The 18,377-nt window shown below is 54.3% G+C and overlaps 1 protein-coding gene across 15 annotated transcripts in view; it reads left to right on the top strand.

Annotated features, from left to right (window-relative positions):
• CELF2 (CUGBP Elav-like family member 2) overlaps nt 1–18,377 on the top strand; it is an 829,878-nt gene that overhangs the window by 778,586 nt on the left and 32,915 nt on the right. For all 15 annotated transcript variants that reach the window (XM_046013183.1, XM_046013181.1, XM_046013180.1 and 12 more), the window contains one exon: nt 6,581–6,715. In XM_046013183.1, the coding sequence (XP_045869139.1) occupies nt 6,581–6,715 (135 nt within the window). The remainder of the gene's footprint in view (nt 1–6,580; nt 6,716–18,377) is intronic.

The raw sequence follows: 18,377 nt of genomic DNA, 5'->3' as shown, positions 1-18,377 counted from the left end.
ACACAGACTGTAGTGACCTTCCCCTGCACACGGTTTCACGGGCCGAATCACGAATCCAAGCCACAGATCAGTAATGCAGAGAGCGCTCCAGAACGCCACAGAAAGAAGCAACAGTCCCAGGAAAGCTGCCTCCCTTCCTTCTGGAAGGCGGCGCACGTGTGTGCAGAGTGGGCTGTTTGGTGTTAGGGCAGCTTTGTTTTGTTTTGTTTTTTCCCAGCATGCGGAGGTGTTACTAAAGAAATTAAAGATTTACAGAGCTCCGACGAAGAAGAGTTCATCTGTTGATTCACGGAGCTACACCCAAAAAGAACGTATATGTTGATGGACGAGACGAAAGGGCTGCACTTGGCGTAGACCAAGGAGGTGGTAGTGATTCTTTTCCAGAACATCCGGCCTGAGTTTTAAAAGTCACAGTGAGAGTGCACAGGGCACCGTTCTTTGCTTAAAACAACAAAAGCCGTCTCCCTACATGGGTGTGGGATCCTGCCTCCACAAAAGGCCGTCCTGGAATGTCAGTGATGAAGGGACAGGACAGGAGATGTTTCCAGAAGCTGGTGTCGGCGCTCCGCGGCGCCTGGGTTATGAGGGCTGGGCTCTGGATTCGAGAAGGCCTTCCTGGAGCAGAGCCTCCCACCCTCTTGCTGCAGACGCTTCCCGCGAATGTGCTAATAGGCCTTATGAGAACATTCCATAACCACCCATCTGTCACTTTTTAACAGACCTGATTGGCAAGCACTTGTAACAACTGACATCTGTTCTCGCTTATTGATATGCAGATTTATGGTAATTGCTATGAACAATAAGACACAAAATTACCTAAGGTGAACATTAAATTAAATTTTCATGCCCTTCTCCTTATAAATAATTTTTTTAAATCTTAAATTTCAAGCAGTCACATTGCACATCTGTTCTGTACATCATTTCTTCGTCTGCAGAAGGATTTTTCTTTTCCCAAGTAATGAATGAAAAGTTGAATGCCTCCATTCCCCCTAATTTTTTTTTTTTTTTTAACCGTCTTGGTCTTGGCACGCTGTGGGATTTCGTAAAATGTATTTAGATGTTTTGTATTTCTAGTCACCCAGATTGTCGCCCCTGGCTTGCGTGGCGCCCCTCGGAGCAGAGTGCTCGGTGAGGTGAAAAGCGGTTGCTTTCCTGGGGAGACAGCTGATCCCGGGTGCAGCGGGCACTGCCGGCGCCCCGTGGGGATCACAGGGGGCCCCACGGAGAGGGTGACCGGTGGGCGGACGACCCGGAGGGCCCCGGAAGAGAGCTGAGAGAGGAAGGAACAGAGTGGCTCACACACCGCGGAAACAAGAAAACGGCAAAGAACCGAAATGGGGCTGCAGAGAGCGCGAGACGGCCTGCAGCCGCCAGTGTTGGCTGGGCCCAGGGGGGGCACGAGCCCAGGGAGGGGTGTGCAAGCGCTTGTCGTTGGAGAGCCAGAGTGGCCGCAGACAGCCCGGTGTGGTGGAAGCGGGAGAGGATCGAGGGCACGTGTCTGGGGGGCTGCTTTCCCTACTCAGGGCAGGTGCCTTTTCTGGAAGCAGCGTGGGCCTGCCCCCCCAGGCCCTCAGTAGGACAGATGGCCTGTGTGATGTCCGCCCTGGCTGGGGGAGCCCCGGAAGGGGCAGGAAGAACCAAACATCCACCACCCAGCTTGTGTGCTGTTGGCAGGGAAGGATCCAGATCCCTTGGCCCGGGGACACCCTGGGGGTGTGCCAGCAGCATTTGGAAGGCTGTCACCCCCCTGGGGGAGGCTGTCTTCCTGGAGGGACCCACGAGAGGGCGAGCCTTGGGCCTCCGTGGGGCTGGACAGAAGGTCACGGAATGGGGAGCGGAGCCTTGCCCCGTGGCCAGGCCACAGCGCGCCCCACAGAGGGGCCTTAGGCCCCTGGGTCCGGCCTCAGCCCCGGGGGGTTCAGGGAGAGCCTCTGGCTCCTTGGGCTTCCTTGCGTGGCCTTTGTGCATCGGTTTTCGTCTGGAATGGGAGCTAGAGCCGTTTCTGGCCTCAGTTTCCCTCCTCGGCACAGTCCGTTCGGGGCCCTGGTTTCCCCGGGTCCCCACTGCGCCGCGGGTCCGGCCGCCCCGGCCGGGCCTCAGGCCTCTGGGTGGGTGGGAGTCCCCAGCCCCCGGGCCTCCCCACCCAGTACAGCCGAGGGACACAGCCCTGCGCTCGGGGCTCGCGGGGAAGCAGTCCCGGCCCCTGGGGGCCGCGAGGAATCCGGAGCCAGAGCAGGGGGACACCGGGGAGTCCGGGGAGCCGGTGACGGGCCGGAGGGAAATCACGAACGCGGCGGTTCTGCGATGTGGAGAACAAGGTGGGAGGTTCCTGGGCCCCTTTGGGCCCCACGCCCGACGGGAACCCGGCGCCTGGGTCTGGCTCCTGGGACCCGAGCCCGAGCCCGGAGCCGAGCGGGGAGCGCTGGGAAGGCCGCGGGTCAGCTCCGGGGCGCCGGGCCGCACCCCTGCAGCGCCCCCTGTGCGCGCCCCGGGCGTCTCCTTGGGAAACCCGTGTCCGGCCACCCCGCCCTCCTCCGCCCGGAAAGTTCAGGGAGCGGAGCTGCGAGAAGCCGAGCACAAGCGCCCTGAGGAGGAGGAAGGGCGGCGGCGGCGGCACAGAGGGAACCCGGGGGAACCGAAGGCGCGTGGGGAGGCCTTGGTGGCAGGGACAGGCCGGGCCCCTGTGAGGGCTCCGCCTCCGCCGGGTGGTCCTCCGCGGGGCTCTGTGTCCTGGGCGGGTGCCTCGGTCCCAGGCGGGGTGGGAGCGCCGGGTGGTGCCGGGTGCGAGGGCGCGTGTGAGGCCGCAGGAGCCCGCCTGGCCCGCGCCGTCTCGGCACCGCCGTCCTCCCTGCGCCCGCAGCGCCTCCAGGAAGCAGTGGCTCTTGTCACCAGCCCGGAGCGCCCTGCGGCCCAGGCCCTGCCACACAGGACAGGCGGAGGCCGGGACGCCTCTGTGCCCAGGAAAGCGGGAATGGGAGCGATCAGGCCTGGGAACTGCTCCTCACTGCAGAAAGTTGGCGAGGAAGCTCGCGTCCACCTACCGCCTGGAGCCGACTGAGCCCGCACTTCTCGGTGGGGACCGGGCTGTGACCCTCCCAGCGTCAGCACACGCGACCCCGAAAGGACTAGAATGCGAGGAGTGGCGTGATCCTTTGTGGGGGACCCCTGCCTCTGTCAGCTGCCCAGTGCTGTCCCCAGTTTCTCTCATCCCGTCAAAGACCAGTGAGAAGGAGCCGCTGAGTCTGGGGCGCCCTTCCAGCAGCAGGTGAAGTAGGACCCCCCTCGGGGCCCTGGCTTCTCCTTGCTTTCTGGGGGGCACAGCCCGTCTCGTCTTCGCTCCATCCCTAGTCCGGCGGCGGGGGGGGGGGGGGGGGGGGGGGGGGGGGGGGGGGGCTGGCCTGTCGGGGCCTCGGTACCTGCTGACGGACAGACAGATGTGTCGGGGGCTGGGTGGGTAGATAGTTGGGAAGATAGGTAGAGAGGTGAAGGAGCGAATGGACAGATGGACGGATGGAAGGTGGGTGGACGGACGAACGGATGAGCAGACAGGGACACGTGGCTCCTCCTGCTCGCTGCGTCTCTCCGTCGAATCCTCCTTTTTACCCAGGCCCCTCAGATGCTGGCCCTCGCGGTGACCTGTCCTTCCCACTGTCCCTCTCTGCGGCTTCCTTGGGCCCATATTTTTGCTTTCCTGGCGGTGTGATTGTTGAACACCGTCGGCCCCTGCCCACTGTGGTGCCCCAGAGCTGAGGTCCCTCTGCCTGGCCTGCTGGGTGGAGGCAGGGAAAGGTGAACTAGGATGGCAGACTCCCCTGAGTGGTGACTGTGGGAAGAAGGGTCGAGGGGACCCTCAGGGTGACACACCAGGCCTCAGCCCTGGGAGTGTGAGCCGAGAGGACAGTGGAACGGAAAACTGCAGTATCGTCTGCGGGGCCCCAGCCATGCCAGTGGTGAGATAAGGAAGGTGCATCGTTCTAATAAATATTTGGAGACTGGATTAGTGAGTGTTGAGGAAAACAGTCAGCAGGGAAAGCCATGCTAAATACTGAAGGACGAACAGCGGAGAAAACGACAGCTTGTGTGGGTCTGCGGATGGTCCTCTTTATTGTGGTTCACGGGAATTTCATGTTGGATGCCCCGTCCGTTCATCCTGCACGGATTCGCCCGTAGCCTGCTGTGCCTACAGCTGCAAGTGTGTGTCTGTCTGCACAGGCGGACAGACAAACCTTAGCCCTCAGGGAGCTCAGTATCGAGTTCCGGGCGTAAGAGGTACACACCCATAAGGTCAAGGTGAGATGTGGCGAATGCCGCAAGTCACGAACGCTGAGACCAGTGACTTAGCAGAGCACACACGGAAGGAGTGCTGAACGAAGACTCGGTCTTCAGAGGGAGGCTGTGCGGGCTGGTAAGAGCACTGCCCGGACTCGGGCCGCAGCCAGCTATCTGCTGTCAGGCCTCAGCCCAGGACCTGAGTCTCTGAGCCAAAGCATGGGCTAAGTTCCTTGGAGCTCTGGAATCCCCTCTGCGCACCGTGGCCCACATCAGGGGCAGGTCAGGGGAACAGTCTTGGAGGCCAGAGGAGCTCCGTGGGACTGGAACCAGGAGACAGGCTCTGCTTACCATTAACTCGTGCCAGGCGGGTCCCGTGGGTTTTCCTCGCCAGCACAGCCGAGTGTCGGGAATGTAGTCTGGTTATGGGGTTTGTGCCATTAAAGCATGAGAAGGACCATGAGCCAGAAGAGGGCCAAGAGGGGACTGATGGGTCAGAAGGAACGTCCCTCACTCCCCCCAGCATCACTCGGGCCTGGGCCTGTCAGCCCATGCAGGTGCGAAGTGCACTCGAGCCCCTGGCGGGAGCTGAGCCCCTCACTGCGTCCAGGTGGGTCTGTGCTGAGGCCGGGTCTGTGCCTCCCCCATTTGCCTCAAGTACCCCCAGAAAAATAAGACCACGCTTCCTCAAGTCCCACATCCTCCTAAGGATGACCCTGTCTGACCCTCGACCAGCGGGAAGGGGAGTGAGCTCTGTGCCAGTTGCACTGACCGGAGGAGACAGGGTTGCAGGAAGGCTGCCTGCGCTCGCAGAAGTTAGCAGGATTCCACAAGTACTCGTGTCCGGCGTCTGCGCCTCCCCAGCCCCTAAGTGGATTTTGAAATCAGGTGCTTGGCTTTCTCCCTAAGCCAAGAAGGCCGGATGTCTCCTGGAAGAAGACAGGGTGATGATTTGAACAAAATGAAGAACCATTTTGCAGCAAAGACATCAGGGAGTCTTTTCTGAGTAGGAGTTGTGGCTGGGGCAGCCAGGCTAGGGGAACAGGAAAAGGGAGCCTCGTGGCCATGCTCTGAGCCATGCTTAGGCGGAAGGCTCCACGCCGTGGCTGGGGGCTTGCACAGGAATGTTGCTAGAACATTCTGTCACCACTCCATCCACCACCGCCCCCAACATAGAAGGAAGCTGAGATCTGGCCAGTCCTTCTAAAGCAGATTAAATTTTCTCAGTAGGCATGTATTAAGTACCTGGATTTGAGACATGAGAAGAAGGTAAAATTAAGCGGATTACTTAACACTAGCATCTTTCTGTATAAAATTCCTCCATGTGGGGAGAGAACCATTGTTGCCTGCTTTCTGAATATGCTTTAGCGTGAAGTGAATCATGAACAGAGACTGAATGTTCGGAAACCCTTAGGATGAGAAACAGAGGTGGGGAGGTGAGGCGGGCATGACCCCCCAAGTGACAGGCGACACCCCCAGATCTCAGCTGACCCCACCCTCGTGTTCCTGCAAAGTTTCACTTCTCTCTGCTGCTCGTCGCTTCATTTTCAGTAGCCAGAGATCCGTTCTGGTTAAACACGGTCCTTCTCTGAAACCCAAAAATGCAAATACAAGCACTTTACAAATAAAAATAGGACGGGCATTGCCGTTTTGATTCCTTCATTTTTTTATTCATCGGATGTTCTGTGAGTTCCTACCACGGTCACGTTTGAGTTCACGTTGACAGTGAGTGTGGAGAGAGGACGTGGGTGGCAGTTGAGGCAGAGTCTAAGGGCAGCGCCGGCGCTGGGCCCATCACGGTGCTGGGCGATCTGCGCTCTTCATCGCATTTAATCTGCGCGCGTCCTTGGCCGTGAGGAGCAGTGAACAGTCCCAGTCACTGAGCAGGAAGCGCAGAGGGGAACCAGTTCTCCCGAGTCCCCCGGCTGGTAAAGTGGCAGAGCCAGGAAGCCCATTCAGGTTCCGAGCAGGAGCGTTTGACCTTGATGTCCCCGCTGGGCTGACCGGGCCCCCGACTCACGGTTTCCTGACAGCTGTGGCCTGTGCACACACACAGTCTTCCTGTCCTTCCCAGTGACGCCTGCGGCCCTGGGAGGCGGCGGTTGGGGACCGGTCCCGGGCGAGGACAGGCAGCAGGGCACACAGGCGGCGCTCCGCTGGGAGGCGTGGTGGCGCCCTGTCACCAAGGCAGCTGGGCAGAGCGTGCCTTCCCAGCGCCTGCTGCCCGGGGCCCCTGCTCCTGTCGTTGCCCCGTGTTTGGAGGCGGGCCAAGCGGGCCTCTTGCTAAGGCGGCATCTCTCTTCCCCCGCAGGCATGAATGCTCTGCAGTTACAGAACCTGGCAACGCTGGCGGCGGCGGCGGCCGCGGCCCAGACCTCAGCCACCACCACCAATGCAAACCCTCTGTCCACCACGAGCAGCGCCCTGGGAGCCCTCACCAGTCCCGGTAAGGGGGTGCCCTCCCTCTGGGGATACGGGGGGGGGGGGGACTGCGCCCGGAGGGGGCGCCCCGGCCTTCAGGGGTGTGGGGCTGCTGGATGGCTGTAAAGTTTCTTAAAGACTCGGGCCGTGAAGGCCAGTGTGTGCATTTTTCCAGGACAAAGGAGGGAGTGTTCTGGAAGGGTCTCTCCACCACCGTGCTGGGGGCATCTCCTGCTCCCTCCAGGCAGCGCCACTCCATCGGACGCCTCGAGGAAGGGCCTCCCTCTCTCCCTCTTGTTTGCTCGGCCGTCTTTGTTGTGCTCCTTAGCAATTCTAGAACATTCTGTTGCATCTCAGAATCCCACGTCGTTCCGGCATTCGGTTTTACAGTGGCTCGGTCCTGCCCCCGCCCATTTGCTTTTGCAACCCATGCTCTGGGGAGGACGGGCCTGGTGCTGGTGCCCAGTCGCCTTCTGGGCGAGGCAGTTGAAAGTCTTTCTCCTCAGAAGTGGTGTCGCCTGTTCCGAAGCAGATGCCATTTTTCTTTTCATCTGAGCCAGACGTAACGCGGTTGCCTGGATACCATGATTTGTGTCTTAAAAACTGTTTTGCTGGCTTTTCTTCATCTCGCGTCTTCTAGGCCTTGACAGATAAGCTCCGGTGCACACCCCGGGACGTGAAGGCCAGTCCCGCACTGGCCCCGCAGAGCCCACGGGCCCTGTGCCGGCTCTGCCTGCAGTGCCGGCGGGAGCCGGAGGTGGCCCCCAGGGCCAGCGCGGGACTGGCCTTCAGGAGAACCAAAATTCGAGCTGCACCGGGCAGGCCGGCTTGCTTAAGGCTTCTGGCCGCAGGAAGAAGCGGGGCTGCCTGGGGAGCCCACGCACCCCCGAGGAGCCACAGCCCGTGGCCTGGTGATGAAACACCGGGTGTTGCACGCATTTCCCCGAGTCCCCACTGCAGGGACACATTCGGGGACATGTAGGAGAGGCCCCGGGGACTCGTCCTCACACTCTGTCCTCTCCCAGCCGCAGCACAGAGGAGCGTTGACTTTGTTCTCTAAAATGTCTTCCAAAATGTGCCATTACTCTCTGCGGGCCTTGTCTGGCGCAGTCGAAGGTCTTCCCAAAAAATCAACTTTCACCCGTTTCTTTGGGTTTTTTTCCCCCCAGCAAATTAAGTCACAACTCTACTGCGCGGTACATAGACGTGTTACTTAAGTAAATTCTCCAGTGACTGTGTTTAAGAAATAGACCTCTTCAGGGCGCCTGGGTGGCTCAGTAGATTGTCTGCTTTCAGCTCAGATCATGGTCCTGGGGTCCTGGGATGGAGCCCCGCACCCTCGGGCTCCCTGCTGAGCGGGGAGCCTGATTCTCCCTCTCCTCTCCCTCTGCTGCTCCCCCTGCTTGTGCTCTCCCACTGTCTTTTTCTGTCAAATAAATAAAATCTTAAAAAAAAAAGAAAAGAAATAGACATCTTTGGCATAAACTCCCATTTATAAAAATAGTAGTGACTTTTCTTAAAAGCAAGTTAAACATTTTGACCTCACTAATTTGCCTCTTTTATAATTCAGATTGAAAAGCCTTTTCGTAAATAAGGATGTTTATCTCCCCTTGAGGACTATGGAATGATTAAATTGAAAGAGCACTAGGTGTCATATACCAGAAGCCGGTATCTTTTAACTCTGTTTTACTTGGAGAGAGAAAAAAAACTAAAAGTCATAATCTGTTTGCTCTTTATTTGCTTATATGAAAATAAAGAGGATTAGGTGTTTAAAAAGAAAAAACCATATTAGCTGTATTTGGCAAAAGGAAATGATTGTAATTTTTCCGCCCATGGTCTTCATCTTCCCTTCCTTTTATCAAGAGTAACCAGCAGAAACTGACCACATTATTGGCAATAAGGTGGAGAAAAAAAAAAAAAAAAAACTTGTCCTTGAATGGCAGGGGGCCATTTAGCCCCCAGTTTGAACCACCAGCCCTTAAAAACTTCAACTTGGATATGTTCAGTGTCGTAGTGACATGAAAATTGTTCTGCCATTCCAGAGACGGGCCATTATCATAAGAGGACATTTTGGCTAATGGTTTGTGGTCTATCGTTTGCTTGTGAGAGTTCATTTGACTTTATTAAAATATGTTCTCCCATTGTGATATTTGGGCTGGAATGTGCCTGGGCTCTGGGGAATCAGAACCAATATTTGAACATTTCGTTTTTAAAAGAAGACTTGTCAGTTTAAGAAGGCAAGTGCAAACAGGGCATGAGCTGGTTGGTGTAGACAGTGGTAGGTAACTGCTATGGGGCGGCTGTCTGGTATCGGGCCCTGGCCCGGGTGCAGGGGGGTGGGGGACCACAGCAGACGTGCCCCCTGCTCTGAGGCATGTTCCACTTGGTGAGGGGATCTCAGACAATAAGCAGCTCAGTGCACCCCGTGTGCACCAGGCCATGCGGTGCTGTGAGGACAGCCCGGACAGACCGTGGCAGAGAGCGAAGGAAGCTGGAGGAGGCCACGTGGGCAGCTAGGGAAGGGGCATCCAGGCATAGATGGAGCAAGCGGGAAGCTGGGAGGGAACCGGTGCCATCGCTCACCAGCAGGGAAGCTGTGGCACCCGGGACGGAGAGGAGGGGTCTGCCATGTCCCTGGACCTAGCGCTTTCCTTCCAGTAGGGTCACAGCTCAAAGACATGGGAACCTTCTCCCAGCAGCGGGGGGACTCAGACAGCTGAGGAAGATGGCCTGTGTGTTTCAGGAACTTAAAGCACATTTGACCATTTTCAGGTGTCTCGTGAGCTCTTAATGAAAGGGAAAATGTGTCCTGAGATCTGTTTTCCTTCTCCCCATAGCAAAGCGTCCTTACCTTTGCTCTCAAAGAGGCATTCTGCCCTTCAGAAATTCTGCTGCGGTACCACTGAACGTGGTTTTTCTCCTCTCTGTTGAGCAATGCTTTGCATAATAGCTGAAAGTATTTCATTAGAATCCTGAAGTGTAGCAGCAGTGATGATTTTAAATCTACATTTCAATTATTTTTCTTAAGCGTAACTAAAAAAATCTGGCGTTTAAGTGAAAGTAAATGATTTGTCTAATTTCCATCAGGGACTTTTTCAAAGTCACAGAAAATGTGGTTGGTAGAATTCATGACCGTCCACTTCATCAGACCAATTACCTACAATATAAAAGGGGTACGAAGTAGTTCCCAAGGCCAATGCCATTATTTAGTTTTAAATAATAAAAACAGGACCTGCCGTCATTATACCCCGAGCAGTCCGGTCCATCAGGGAAAGGCACAGAGGTACCATCGCATGGCTCCCACACAGGTCCTGGCTTTACCCTGTTTTCAAAGATGTCCCCTGCACCTCACACCAATCCATCTTGAAAGGGACAAGCCAATCCCCCCAACTATTAATTTTTTTAATAATTGTAAATTTATCATTTCAATTTTGCATACCCAGGCATAGTCTCCCTACAGCATTATTACAAATGATTTTAAACAGTCTCTTCTTTAAAACATGAAAGATTAAGCTTTACTTTTTGTTAAAAAAAATCCCCTTAGGCAATAAATAGGTTCCTTTGTCTCATGGCCTTGAAATAAAAATTATAAAATAGTTTAAATTGCCCATGGTTAGAATAAGTGTTTCATGCAATTATCAGATGGTAGTGAATAAAATTAGAAATTAAATCATGAAAGAATAAAAACCAGGTAAATGCACATTAGGCATTTTATGGGTTTCTCACGGGTCTTTCAAAGCCTAATTTAATCGTGTTTCTTGTCTTTTATTTTGATATGATAATTTCTCCTTTGTTTACTTCATTCTCTTAATTAATTCTTGGGTCATTTCCTCTCCAAATTTTGACCCTGTTTTGGAGGAGTGTGTCTCTGTGTTGGTATAAAGAGGAAATTGTCTGCAAGGTGTGCAGTGAGGTTTTAAAGATGATCCTGGTCTCTCCCCTGCCCCTGGACTTGTTGTTTTTTTGCCTGGTGATAAGGACAGCTTGGCAGGGGGCGTTATTATCACCACACAGGCACGTGTCTTTGGCATTCTCTGTCTCAAACGTAATATTGCGTTCATGTACGCCGTTATTCCACTGACCATCTCCTGTTTTGTTTTTAACACGTTTTAAAATTCTCCAAAAGCCTCCATAAGTGCGCTCAATCAAGCACACACTTCAGGATAGTAGATAATTTCTTTTGACGGTATGTAAGGCCTTTTAAATATAGGGGATTTTTTCCATTCCCACCGTTGGCTTTTCAAATAGTTCCCCCTTTAAATCCGAGGCACTATTTCTTGCCCTCGTCTTCAGAAGGTCGCCTGCCTCCTAAAGGCTGTGACCAACACAGTCCTGCGGAAACGGTGGCCCCTCCTCGGGGCCGTTAGAGGTCACGGAGCCTGGACTTGTTTCCTGTGATCCTCAGTGCCCGGGATCCTCAGGTCAGAAGGACTGGTACGTGATTATCCTCAGGGTCACCCCAGAGGCGGTGTGACCAGAGGCACTTGTGTATCTGTGGGAGTGCCCTGCGGGAGTCCGTGTCACCTGAAGAGGTGTGATGGGGCCCAACCTCCCCCCTCCCAGCTGTCACACGCTGGGGCCAGGAGCATCTGGTGGAGTGGGATGGGGCCAGGAGACGGGCAGACACGCAGTGGGCGCTGGGCGAGGCCATCTCCCCTGAGGCCGCTCCAGTGACCCCCCCCCCCCCCAACCCTGGGAAGCCTGAGAGCCAGTCCCCCGCCCCCCGCCCCCTCGACCTGGCCCACCACACCTTTCCCGGCCACTGCAGACCGGCCTCAGGGCTGGTTGTGCGTCTCGTCTGCCTTGCAGCCAGGCAGTTCTGGTTTCTTCTCTGGAGCATCCCTTTTCCCCCCTCCTGGTGGACACGCCCTGGGATGAAGCTCTGGTCTTCCCTTTGTGCCGTCACAGCAGCCCCCACGTCTGCTCTGGCCGTCGTCCGTCTTGCCCATGTTGGCAAAACAAGACAGCTCTCTCACTTCCCACGTGCTCTGGCGCAGCGCGGAGGGAAACAGCCCGCTTGGTGCGGCACATGGGGTGCTGCCTGGCCCTCCTCCACGCTGCAGCTCTCCTCCAGCTTAACCAGGCCGTCCGTCCTCCCCAAACACACTGTGGGCCTTGATGCCTTATTCCTGGGGGCTTCTCAGCTGGTTGTGCCTTCTCCTGTTTCCTCCTGTGACATCCCGGACATCGCTGATTTGTGGTGGCCTCAGTGCTTGGAAAGCTTAAGGTATGGGTGTCAATTTGGTGTTCTTAAGGCACATCGTAAAAAGTATAGTTTATACTATGTAAATTAAGCTGCAGGAAAAGAAGGTTTTCTAGTAATTGATTAAAAATTGCTTTATTAATACTCAAATACTTATAAGAATCATTGCAAATGCCCCATCCACAGTGAAGCCCTCAGGAGGAATTAAGTGCTTCCACGTTTCATTTCTAGGATAGCTGGTTCCAACCCTGAGCTCTCTTAGATGTTCCTTATGGGCAGAGAAGGAAGGGAAACCTGCAGTGTCAAGCAAGGAAGAGGCTTCTAGAAAAGCCATCTACCCTTCTGGGCCAACCTGGTATTCTTCTCTTACTGGTACTAAACGCTCCGTGCACTGTTTCTGCACGTTGGCTGTTTGGGCGCATGCGCAGTCTCTCACTGTCCAGACAGTAAGTTCTTGCAAAGTAGAACGGGTTATTTACTTGTAACTCCCCCACTTTGGGAACCCTCAGATGGTTTTTCATCCCGTCACGCAGCCAGGTGACAATGTCATCAGACAGATGTTGTAAAGCGTATGTTCCGCCTAGTACAGCGCACCCATCTCTAAGCGGGAAGCCGGCTCTGCCACGGTGACGAGTGATGGGGTTCCCACACCCACCTTCCACCCAGGACCCGGTGCTTCCAGAATCCCAAAACAGCCACACCTTCCAGATGAACACTCCAGTCTGACAGGTTCCTGCAGACCCAACCCTACCAATCTCCATTAGTACAAAATCACGTAAGACATTTTCTTACTCTCATCATTTTACAAAGATCGGCTTTTGAAATACTATGATGTCACGGTAGAAGCAGGAGAGGCTCCCATCAAAGCCATTTCATTTTGTCGTGAACCATCTGCTCGAGTGCGGGCTTTTAAGAGCGTGTCCTTAGCGCCCTGAAGCACGTGCACCTCACGTGGGCCACCGTCGCCCTCCAGGCACCGGCGCTGCTCAGCGACAAGAGCCCCGCCAGCTGTCCAGGGTGCTCCTGCTTACACTGCCCCTGGCCTTGACCTGCGTCTGGGACCCTCCCATTTTCCTCCAGACACTCATCTGTTTTCACTGCTTGTTACCAAAGAAGAGTCTCAAAACAGTCGGTTTTCCCCATCATCAACACTTTGTAAGAGTTGTAGTCAGAAAGGTGGTTAAAATTGGCTATTTGTGGGGTTGACTCTACCAGCTTCACACCCTACTGCTACGGAAAGAGAACTGACAGTCCCGTTCTTTGCTCACTTCCTGCAACCCCCAGCGTTTTTTTTCTAGAAGGTTTCCGTGTATTAACTTGTTCCTAACATTACGGGACTCACTTTATTTTCATTGACGCTAATGGAGTCGAACGTGATGTAAAAGCTCCGGAACGACATGTCACCATAGTAACGGTAATTTTCCGGATGTGTTTTTTCATCCCTTCCACACACATTTGCTGAACGTCTCCTGTGCACCTGGGACTGTTCTCGGCATTTGAGACCCATCACGCTGGAAGATGGGGATAAAAAATCCCCTTCTCGTAGAGTTTGTATTCTGGCGTTAGGTTTTCAGAAAGCCAAATGTCCACTAGGGTCAAATGATCTGGTGGGCCTTGAAATGTGAACCGTAACGGTGACACCCTTGATAAAACCGCAGCCCGTGCTTCTGTTTACGGTGTGTCAGAATTCTGTGGGTTAGACCACAGTGGGGAAGAGGGGAATCTTCTCCCTCAGCTTTGTCCCTTCTCCGTAAGCTTTGCCTGTTGTTCTGCACTTTTACCACAGCAAAGGGCCCTGAGAAGGTGTGCGCCCCTAGAGCGGATGGGGCGGGAGGTGGGCGCCCAGACGGTGTGTGCGCGCGTGCACTTCTGTACTGTGGCTTCTCAGCGGAAGTGTTTCATGAAAACTAAATGATTTCCCAAGTTCTCAAGCATTCGAAACCTACTTGAGGGGAGCAGAAGTAACTGGGAGTGGTCTTGTGAGTGGTTCTTTATTTGGCATTGATCATCCTACTTGTGGGGTTTCAAAAGAGACAAACAAAAAATGTGTAACTCCCTCCCAGGCAGGGGGGTGTCGCTGGCCTCTGCAAGTGCTGGGCATTTTGATGTGGAATTCCCTGACGTTTCACTCTGCCTCAAGAAAATGAGAAGTCTGCTGGGCCACATCGGCAGAACGGCAGCTCATTCCCTAAGCCATCCTAAGGTCGTGATCGGCCGGCGGGCTCTCCGCTGCTGTCCTCCGAGCAACTCTGCCCAGTGGGCGGTCGGGGGGGAGCCCCTGACCTGGGGCACGCTGCCGTCTCCGGACAGTCCTGAACTGCTTTAAAGCTTCATAAAGCTGCGCCTAAGGGGGTAGAGACCCCCACTTCTCTGCAGAGCTCAGACTTACACAAGCCAAGTCCACCTGTGCCCTGAGCCCTGCTTGTCCCGTCTTTCCTGGGGGGATGGACAGATCCTGTATGCGTGCCTAGGCCTGTCTCCCCCTACCACTCTGTGCTTTGCTCCTGCCTCGTTTTGGGTACCCTTGTTAATATATTCAGATATACTGGCTCTTGTTCTTTCTGTTCGCTTGGAGCGGCTCTGGAGCGTGTGCTGAGCCCAGGATTGGTGATTCGTCGTAGATCGCGTTCTACACAGTCTCCTACGTTGTACGGCAGACCCACATCCAATCCGGTGGTGATGTGTGTACAGGCTCTGAGGTGTATTTTCTGTACGATGCCGTGAGATCCTTTTCCCACTAAACTACCCATGTTGCTGTCTGATATAGGCATATTACTGCTAGCACTGGCAAAAAGCATGCATTAATGGGAATTTTATATTTTATATCAGTGGGAAAAGTAACCAGCTTCTGCAAACAAAAGTTGCCAGTCACAGCTTCCCAGGCATTTATGATCTAAGGTCCATGTTTTAAGACTTGAAAGCAACAAAGAAAGAACATTAGGTCACAGATGGTTTAATTCCATGAGCCGCTATAAACTAGATGCAGTGGTTACATGCAAAAAGAAAAGGAACATGCACCACACAGACCAATCTAGCTGAAAAGCAGGAAGTCAGATAAGGTACAAGGGATGAGTGAGCAGAGAGATGCTGTCTTGAGGAGGTGGGGAAACTTTTAATAGAACAGCTGACATTTGAGCCCAGATTTTAAGACTAGGTAGACTAGTCATGAAATGGACTAGATGTGAAATGGACTAGTTGTGAAATGGAATTGTTCACTTTTACTGAAACATTGAGGGTAATATGTACGTAGAAGGCACACCATTGCTTTTTTTAAAAGACAACATTTAAGTATCTTATGGGAAAGATTATTTCATTATTTTGAGATGATACAAAATCCGCCTTTGACAACAGGAAACTAGGTTAAAACTAGAATAAGATCCAGGGATATTTTTCACTGAACTTTTCGCCTTTGAAAAAAATGAGTCCTCCCACCCTTCCGAAAATACTAGAATGCAAACGCAGGGAGTAGACCCGTGCCTGCCTGCCTTCTGCTCTGGGCCTCAGCTGAACAAGTGGGCAGTGAACTCCCCACAGTACCGCACGTTGGGCTTGAACTTGGAGAAGCAGCACGCCGTACTTACCCGAGATACGATGGCCCAGTTGGCTTCGAGCGCGCGAGGGAACCATGATGGGGCAGGCCGTCCTCGGAGTGGCCGCCACAGTCAAGCGCTGACGTTCACGAGGGTGGCCACCCCGCTCGCGCACACAGTCACGCCGCGCCGCCCACGCCTTCCCACGCGAGGACTCTGCTGGCTGAGCACATGGCCCTGCAACCTCGGCCTCTTCTCCAAAGGAAGATCTGCCCCTTAGGAATGAATGTTTTGTCCCTCTGGGCAAACTGCTCCCTGCTCCCAGGCCTCCCAGAACCGGATTCCGGCAGGTTGTCAGGGACCTGTGGACACGCACCTGCTTGCCCCAGGGGCTCGTCTCCCGCACCTTCTCTCCCAAGCGCAGAGCGGGTCCCATTGGCACATTCTCCCGTTACGAGGGGTCTTGAGGGTCATCATTCATGATCCTGAGACGCCCATGGGAGGCCGCAGGGTTAAACTATTTGCTGAAGGAGCACGGGCCATGAGCAGCCGAGGTGATGACGGTCTGTCCTGCCATGCTGCCAAACATGCAAAACCAGGAACTCTCGGGGACATGAAGTTGCAGTTCTGGACTTTTCCACTCACATGTTCTCACCCTTGTGAGAAAATCAGCAATTCCTTCTATTCGTGTTCACGACCATCTGTGAAAGCAAACCTCTGGGGCCATCTGAGGAGATACGTCTGCTTGTGTTCTGGTAAATCATTAAGCAGAATATCGCTGGAAGGGAAAACCCGTCCAGTTTTCTCTTGGCTCCGGTCTTGTTAGACCCGTATCCACTGAGTTTATATGAACAGACTTTTTCAAAGTGGAGGTCCCAAATGACACCTTCCGAAGTGTCTGTCTTCATGGGACTGGGGAGGTCCCCAGGTTTGCTGACAACTGACGAAGTCAATGTCTGTCTTCGGAGTATCAGCTCATGAGAGCTCCAACAAGCACTTGGAACGAGAAGTTAAAGTGATGAAGACCGTGGGCTCCTTCGGTTTCTGGACCACTTTGTCGCCCTCTGCTGTGTCTGCTGCCCTCGAATAAGGTGCCAGAGGTCCGTCAGGGTCCAGACAGGGGGCTTGCTTCAGCCAGTTCCCTAGACGCTGAGAGTTCCTCTCACCCGTGTTCCAGAGAACCGGGGGGACCGGCCTGGCCCCGAGTCGCATCGTCCGCTATCCTTGGAAGGCGAACCGGGCGGGAACAGATGTTTATGGGACCGAGGATATGCTGGCCTCTGACCATCGAGTGCTGACATCAGAAACCTTTGCATCCCACCTTCTGACACCAACAGCCTCCTCTGCCCCTCCCCTCCCTCTCCCCCCCACCCCCAAAACCTTATAGGGGAGAAATGCAAATAAGAGGTGTGGTTCCTGTGCAGGAATTGGCACCCTGGGAGAAGACAGGGCTGGGCATTTTGTTCATGCCCCAGGGCTGGGATTAGCTAATAACGATAGTGGATAGTGCTCGTGTCCTGGCCTAACTATCCTGCCTCCTCACCGGCTCCCCGCACTGGCGACAGCGTCTGAGCCTGTTCAGGACAGAAGGGCCACTGAGGGCTCCGACGTCCTCAGTACGTTTGGTCGGGGCGGGCAGTTTGCCATTTGGACTTACTTTATTTTCTTAAGCCACAAAGCCACTGTGCTTCCGCCGTCCAATTGTTGGTGGAAAAGTTTAACGAATGAGCTGAAGGCAGATTCTTGCCGTCCACTCTTAATGCTGTTTCGCTGGAGCTCAGAGCAAAACTCTTGCTCTCCAGGGCAAGGGGGAGGCTGGTTAACATGGAGAAACTGACGCCCCGGGTTCCTAGGAGGCGCTCATTTCCGGGGTCAATGGGAGCTAGACACAGTTTACAGACAAGGAGGGGCCACGTTCGGGTAGGAGGTAGGTGGTAAATGGGGACAGGGTAAGTGGGAGACTCCTAAGCCCCTCGTGGCCGTCTTTCTACTTGCCCTCTGGGTCTGCAGTCTGTAAAAGGACAGAGGAACGGCCACATTCCCTGCGTGTAGCCGCCACCCCTGGGACTCCGGATCCTCATCCCACCTTCTACACAGAAGGAGGAGCAGCCAGTGTTTACCTGTGTGTCTGTGATCTGGCTCAAGGGGAGGGGCAGGTTCTCCAGGCTGGTCTTGGCACTGGGCCCCGTGCCCACCCCCCAGCACCGAGGAGGCCCACGGGAGTGCCAGTGTGGCAAATGAGAGCAGGCGTCTGGTTCCTTCTATGACAGAGTTATGTAAGAGGGTGGAAAGGTAGTTCTGCCCATCTCGGTGACAAGACAGCAACTGGCTTTGTCCATTCTGTTTTTCAAAATAGCCACACTCTTTGTGGCCTGTGAGCAACAAGGAACAGTTAGAGGAGAGTCTTGGCTTAGCCAGCATCTTAGCTGTGGCCGTGGGGCCCTCCGTGAGACAGAGCATAAGTCGGAATGGGATCCCCTTGGCCACGCTCATCGGGGTCTTCCATTGGCCTCGCCCTCAGAGAAACTGGACACGGCCTTCAATGTACCTGCCTCATCATTCCATATTATTTTCTTTTATTCATTCAGCAAATCTCTGATTTCCGTTATGTGTCCATTACTCTTGCAGGTTCTAGGAAATAGGACAGGCACAACTTCTCATTCTTATTCTCAGCAGCTTATCTGCTGGTAGGATTTTTTTTTTTTTTCTTACAGAAGATAGAACTGTAACTCAGTAGTCTTATGAAATTTTTTACTCCTGGTTTCCTGCCTCCCAGCATCTGCTCCCTTCTTATCACAAGCCAAACCTTCCCTCCCCTATGCCCTTTCACCTTCTCAGGCCCCAGACGTCTCACACCCAGCTTGATGGAAGCAGGTGCCACCGTGCTCGGATGCCTCCGAGGCCGGGGGCTCTCACACTTCCGGGAGCAGGAGCCACCCCAGAGGGCGTGTTAA

Source organism: Meles meles, chromosome 7, assembly GCF_922984935.1.
Source record: "Meles meles chromosome 7, mMelMel3.1 paternal haplotype, whole genome shotgun sequence".
Taxonomy (NCBI): Eukaryota; Metazoa; Chordata; class Mammalia; order Carnivora; family Mustelidae; genus Meles; species Meles meles.
This window is presented reverse-complemented; position numbering and strand designations above follow the sequence as displayed.